Consider the following 7,018-nt stretch of genomic DNA (forward strand, 5'->3'; position numbering starts at 1 on the left):
AAAAAAAAAAAAAAAAAAAAAAGAAAGAAAGAAAGAAAGAAAGAAAGAAAGAAAGAAAGAAAAGAGCCAGTCTAAAAAAACACAAAACTGCCCTTTAATTGTTTTTCCTTAATCAACTGACATTTTTCCTCTTAGTTTTCTTTTTTCAGCAAAACTATGAATGAGCTTTAATCTCTAAAAATTTAATGAATATTTCAAATCAGAGCTGGAGATATAGTCCTTTGTGCTCAAGTTTTATAAAAATCAAAGCCAGAGCTAATTTAATGCCAGCTTTTAGCCTCAGCACTTAGGAGGCAGAAGCAGGCGAATCTGAGTTTGAAGCCAACCTGGTCTACACAGAGAGTTCCAGGATAACCAGGGCTACAAAGATAAATTTTATAAGTAAATAAATATGTAAGTAAATATACAAGAAAGAAAGAAAGAAAAAAGAAAGGAAGAAAGAAAGAAAGAAAGAGAGAGGGAGAGAGAGAGAGAGAAGCAGGGAGGGAGGGAAGGAGGGAGGGAAGAAGGAAGGAAGGAGAGAAGGAGGCAGGGAGGGAGGGAAGGAGGAAGGAAAGAAGGAAGGAAGGAAGAAGGAAGGAGAGGGGGAGGCAGGGAGGGAGGGAGAGGAAGGGGAAAGAAACTGGAAGAAAAGACAGACAAAGCAAGCATGGTCTCTTCTTTCTGGTTTATATGGAGTGGCGGGAATTAGTGACAACAATAAAATGTTACAGTTTCCATCTGAACACTCCATTGGAATTTTTTGTTTTGTTTCATTTTGTTTTTTTTCCGAGACAGAGTTTCTCTGTGTAGCCCTAGCTGTCCTGGAACTTACCCTGTAGACCAGGCTGGTCTCGAACTCAGAAATCCACCTGCCTCTGCTTCCCAAATGCTGGAATTAAACGCATGCATCACCACCTTTATAAACGCCAGTTATTGTTTCTTAACCTCATAAGCCCTCAGTTTCACAATCTGTAAAATGGAAGATAAAATCCACCTCTTCATATTTTGGCCACTAAATAAAATACAAAATAAAGTCTTACAATCACTAGATTTCAAAACTGAATCTACATAAGATATAGAAAAGATATAGATATAGATCCCTGAGGCCCATGCAGCCTTATCAAATTTAACTTTCTTGTATTCATAAATATGCTGGTTATTATTAATTATGAATATTTATTGCTAGAGATCAAACACAAGTGTTTTCTACCACTAAGCTAAACACTGGTGCAGCACATATGCTTTTCTAACCACTCAGCCATCTCTTTCTTGAGACAGGGTCTCACTCCATAGTCCTGGCCAGCCTAAAACTCAATTTGAAGATAAGGCTGGCATCAAATCAAGGAGATCTGCTGGTTTCTGCCTCACAAGTGCCAGGGGTTAACAGCAAACACCCACATCAGACTTTAATTTTTTTTTAAGATTTATTTTATTTATTTTATGTGTATGAGTACACTGTAGCTGTACAGATGGCTATGAGCCATCATGTGTGTGGCTGCTGGGAACTGAACTCAGGACCTCTGCCGCCCTGCTCGCTCTGGTGTAATTCACTGTAGCTGTCTTCAGATCTCATTATCGTGGTTGTGAGCCACCATGTGGTTGCTGGGATCCAAATCAGAGCAGTCAGTGCTCTTTGCCCGCTGAGCCATCTCGCCAGCCCCAGACTTTAAATTTTTATTAAGACAAGGACTCCTTACTTTTCTTTTTAATTTTTGGGCTTATTTGACTTTTATATATATGGATGTTTAGCGTGCATGCATGTATATGTAGCACATGCATGTGTGTCGGATTACCTGGAACTAGAGCTATGGATAACTATAAGCCACCATGTGGGTGCTGGGAGTCAAAACTTGGGAGACTGCAAGAGCAACAAGTGCTCAAACAGCTGAGCTCTCTCCCCAGCTCTCTCCTTATGAAGCCTAGGTTGTTCTCACACTTGCTATGTCGCTCACTTGGGGTCTAACTGGTAATCCTTCTGCCTCAGCCTCCTGAATCCTCAAGTTACAGCTTGATGCCCCCACGTTCAGCTGAATATACCTGTGTGTGTTGTGCATGGTTGTAGGTGTGTGGGTGGGTTGTGCTGTGTATGTGGATATATAGGTGTGGTGTGTGTGTATGGATAGGTGTGCATGTGTATGTGTACCTAGAAATCAGAAGACAACTTTTGGCAGTCAGTTCTCTCCTTCTACCATGTTGAGTTCTGGGGACTAAACTCGGTTTCCCAGGCTTGGCAGCAAGCTCCTTTACCTGCTGAACCAGTTCACTGCTCCCCCACAACACTCCTGCTTTTGTATCATAGTAAGGATTGAGTCCATGACCACACATACACAAGGCAGGACTGTTAACAGGGTGTTACATATCCAGATCTACATTAATGAAACTTTTTTTTTTTTGGAGACAAAGTCTTACTATGTAGCTCTGGCTGACCTAAAATTCACTAAAATCCAGACTAGAATGGCCCCAAAGTTGCAAAGATCACCAAGTTCTGCTTCCTAAGTGGTGGGATTAAAGGGTATGTGCTATACCTAGCTTAATGGATACTTTTTCCTTACACAAGTTCTCACATAGCAGAGGCTTTCCTTCAACTTACTATATGGTCAAGGATGCCCTTGAACTTGATTCTCCTTGTCCCCATCTCCCAAGTACTAGGACTACAGGCATGTGCCATCATGCCCAGTTTATAGTGTTATGGATTAAAACTCTGATGTCATGCATCCTAGACAAGACTCTACCAATTGAGCTACATTTATTTTGGGGATGTGTGTGGATGGTGTATGTGCACATGTGTGTAGATATGGAGACAGGGAGACCAGAGGAAAGCATTGGCTGCCCTGCTGTGTCACATGCCACTTTATGGACCTACTCTGGTACCAGCAAGCCCTAGTAACCTCCTGTCCCCAACCTGCCCCCAGCACAGGAGTTACAGACATACAGAAGCCATTGGCTTTTATTAAGACGGTACTAGGATTTGAACTCTGATCTTCATGCTTGCCCAGTAAATGCTCTTTCCCAATGAGCCGTCTCTCTAGCTGCCCTACCTTACCGAGTTCTAATATTGTATCTGTAAAACTCTTCTGAGTGGGAAGCCATCCAAGGCTGGCATACAGAGCAGTACGCTAAGCCCATCCTATACTTCCATTTTCTTGTAATAAAATATCACAGGGGAAACTGGTCTGAAGTAATTACATAGCACTGGAAAGCATTACTTAATGAGACTACTATAAACTTCATTAATTATATGCAATTAACTTCTTATTTATAACTAATAACTGGAACTGGGATCACTAATCCTATTAAAAACAAAAAAGAAATAAAAGTCAAAGACTCTACATAAAATCTACTAGAAGAGTAATCTCAAACTTTTTCATCACTAGTTTCTTGTTAATTTTTTTTTTACATTGGTGTTCCATCTCCATGTTTGTCTGTGTGACTGTGTCAGATCCCCTGAAACTGGAATTATAGAAAGCTGTGAACTGCCATGAGGGTGTTGGGATTTGAACCTGTGTCCTTTGGAAAAGCAGCCAGTGATCTTAACCACCGAGCCATCTCCCCAGCCCCAGTTTCTTGTTCTTACCTTTAAAATGTCTGGCTTCGTTTTTTCCATCACATGAGTCAGGCTAAAAAGATGAAACAAAGCCTCCCTGACAAAAAACGCCCGTTCGCTGTACCGCCTTAACGCTTCTGCAATTTGGGTTTCATTGGCTTCTCCAGACACCTGTGGACATACACAAAGATGAGTGTTTAGACTTCTCACCCCCAACCTTTCTCCATTTTAACATCAGCTGTGAATGGATTTCAGCATAACCAAGCAAGTTGTAAAACAAGCAGGAATGGTTACTTTCTAACCCACCCATAGTTGTCATCCTTCAGAAATGCAGACTGGACCAAGAACCCAGCACAAGCCTGCAGATAACATTTTCTACACAGCACCTAGAATAAATCTCAAGACATTTAACACTGCATAAGGACTTGCTGTCTCAGCCTTTAGGCTGCCCTTAGGGTAATCTTTCCCTTAAGTTATAACACTATTGGCATTGCTGGCCTTTCCTTTGATCCTTCAATAAGCCAAGCTCTATCTCTAAAACGTTCTCTCTTTGCTTCACTAATTTGTATTTATACTTCCTAAGTCAATGATGATCCTCCACTTAGTGACCCATGCAGTCTAGTGTAGTGACCACTCACTGTAGTGAAGAAGTAAGTGTAGAACACTTAGTGTTCTACAGTGACAGTAGAACACTAAGCACATATTCATCAAATAGATCTGTTAATTTCCCCAGATCTATCAAGCTCCCTAAGAGGGTTTATTCAAAATTAAATCTAACTTAATTAACACAGGTTAATATAATGATGTTACACTGTGGTTCAGGGACCACCATGTAAGCAAACACAGATAATGAGAAGGACTCTATAAAGTAATAAAACCAGCAAGTGAAAAAGAAGTAGCTAAGATGTTTGGCTGGTGAGAGACTCAGTGGGTGAAGATGCTTGCCAGGTATACCTGGTGACTCGAGTTTGATCCCTGAAACCCAAGTAAAGGTTGCAGGGGAAAGCCAACTTGACAGAGGTGTGCTCTGATACCAACAGCCTCTCCAGGGCACATGCATACACACATATCATGCATGTACAGACACATACAATAACCAAGACATCATAATGATCTCCAATGAATGACCAGATCTAGGTACTGTACAATACCCAGTGAATTAATAATCTGATTCTAAATACTGATAACTGCTGATTTTATAGGAACGTTAAGACTATAGACATTATGTACAGCCCAGCCAAAGAACAGAACATGTAAGGGTCTTGCCAAAAATCTAATTAAATTCCAAACCTAGGCAATAATTTTTAGAAAATATAGGAATGGTGGCTCACAAGTGAATCTCAACATTTAGGAGATTGAGGCAGGAGAATTCTAATTTCTAGAACAGCCTAGACTACACAGTAAGTTCCAGGCTGTGTAAGGATACAGCATTACCCTACCCATCCCAACTCCTACCCCCTCCAAAGAAATATGGACTGTGTGAATGTGTAACAAAAAAAATCTAAAATTCTACTCTGAAGAGAGTTCTAAAGTCAAAAAGAACTGTTTCTGTTTGTTTTCAGTACACCAGTTTTGTTTTGTTTTGAATGAGACAGTTTCATTAGGTATCCTTGGCTGGTCTGGACCAGGTTGACAATGAATACATAGTGATCAACCTGCCTCTGCCTTCCTAGTGCTGGGATTAAAGGCACGGGCCACCAGTAGACAAGTTTAAAGAAAAAGAAAAGGAAGGAATGGCCTATGAGATTAAAAAAAAAAAAAAAAAGCAAAGCACCTGCCATCACGCATGAAAACCTGAATTCAGTTGCTGGGATGCACATAGAAGAACAGACTATTTCAAGTTGTCCTATGATCTTCACATGTAAACTATGACACATACATATACATGTAATAATTTCCTAATTTAAAGAAAAGAAAGAGAGGGTTGGGTGGGCAGTGATGACTCATTCCTTTAATCCCAGAGGCAGGAAGCATGAGGATCCCTGTGAGTTAAGGCTAGCCTGGTCTACAGAGCAAGATCCAGGACAGCCAGAGCTATACAAAGAAACCATCTCAACCCCCGTTCCCCACCCCCCCAAAAAAAGGAAGGAAGGGAGGAAGTGGGGAAGGGACAGAGGGAGAGAGGGTTGCTGGGTATGGGGCATGCCTTTAATCCCAGTACCAAGGAAGATCACTGAGTCCCAGCTAAGGAGTTCCAGGTGAGTCAGGAACCCTGTCTCAAAAAGGGGGGAGGAGCTGTGAGGAGTGGGCACAATGTAAGTGTACCTCTGAGTTTGAGGTCAGCCAGGGCTACGTAGTGAGATTCTGACTCAAAAGAAAAAAGGGAACAGAGCTGGGAAGATGGCTTAGTGGTTATGAGGACTTGTTTTATAGGGTACCTGAGTTTGTTTCCCAGAACCACACTTAAGATTTAAAAATCTGGGCTGGCGAGATGGCTCAGCGGGTAAGAGCACTGACTGCTCTTCCAAAGGTCCTGAGTTCAGATCCCAGCAACCACGTGGTGGCTCACAATCATGAGTAATGAGATCTGACGCCCTCTTCTGGTGCGTCTGAAGACAGCTACAGTATATCATGCCCGAGCGAGCAGGGCAGAGGGGGCAGGGCTGGAGCGAGTGGGGCCATCCTGAGTTCAATTCCCAGCAGCTCACAGTCATCTGTACAACTACAGTGTACTCATACACATAAAATAAATAATAAATCTTTAAAAAAAAAGATTTAAAAATCTAAAAAACAAAAACGGAAGGGAAGAAAAAGAGAAACCTATTAACTACAAGATGCTGCAAAGACACCCGGGGTGAACAGCTGCCTCAGAGGTTAAAAGAGCAGAATGCTCTTGAGGGGTGAACAGCTGCCTCAGAGGCTGAGAGAGCAGAGTGCTCTTGCAGAGGGGATTGGAGTTTGATTCCCATCACCCATCCACACTGAGCAGCTCACAAGCTCCATAGGGAAATTCAGCTCCTTTAGCTCTCACAGTCAATGTCTGTCTGTCTGTCTGTCTCTGTCTCTCTCTCTCACACACACACACAAATTATTTATTTGTTTGTTTGTTTGGTTGGTTGGTTTGGTTTTTTGAGTCAGGGTTTCTCTGTGTAGCCCTGGATATCCTGAACTCACTCTGTAGACCAGGCTGGCCTCAAACTCAAGGATCTGCCTGCCTCTGCCTCCCAAGTTCAGAGATTAAAAGTGCATGCCATGCCACTGTGCCCCACCTAAAATAAATCTTTAAAAAAACATTCCAAAAGAAATGTTTTGGGCTGACAAGATGGCTCAGCGGGTAAGAGCACTGACTGCTCTTCCGAAGGTCCTGAGTTCGGATCCCAGCAACCACATGGTGGCTCACAACCACCTGTAATGAGATTGGATGCCCTCTTCTGGTGCGTGTGAAGACAGCTACAGTGTATTACGCTGGAGTGAGGAGGGGGCAGAGAGAGCCTGAGTTCAATTCCCAACAGCCACATGATGGCTCATGGCTATCTGTACAGCTACAGTGTA

The 7,018-nt window shown here is 42.3% G+C and overlaps 1 protein-coding gene across 1 annotated transcript in view; it reads right to left on the reverse strand.

The window, feature by feature from the left end:
* Positions 1-7,018, reverse strand: part of Zyg11b (zyg-11 family member B, cell cycle regulator) — a 58,286-nt gene that overhangs the window by 20,749 nt on the left and 30,519 nt on the right. The window contains exon 4 of the mRNA XM_031378123.1: positions 3,557-3,697. Within this exon, the coding sequence (XP_031233983.1) occupies positions 3,557-3,697 (141 nt within the window). The remainder of the gene's footprint in view (positions 1-3,556; positions 3,698-7,018) is intronic.

The sequence above is a fragment of the Mastomys coucha genome, unplaced genomic scaffold, assembly GCF_008632895.1.
Source record: "Mastomys coucha isolate ucsf_1 unplaced genomic scaffold, UCSF_Mcou_1 pScaffold18, whole genome shotgun sequence".
Classification (NCBI taxonomy): domain Eukaryota; kingdom Metazoa; phylum Chordata; class Mammalia; order Rodentia; family Muridae; genus Mastomys; species Mastomys coucha.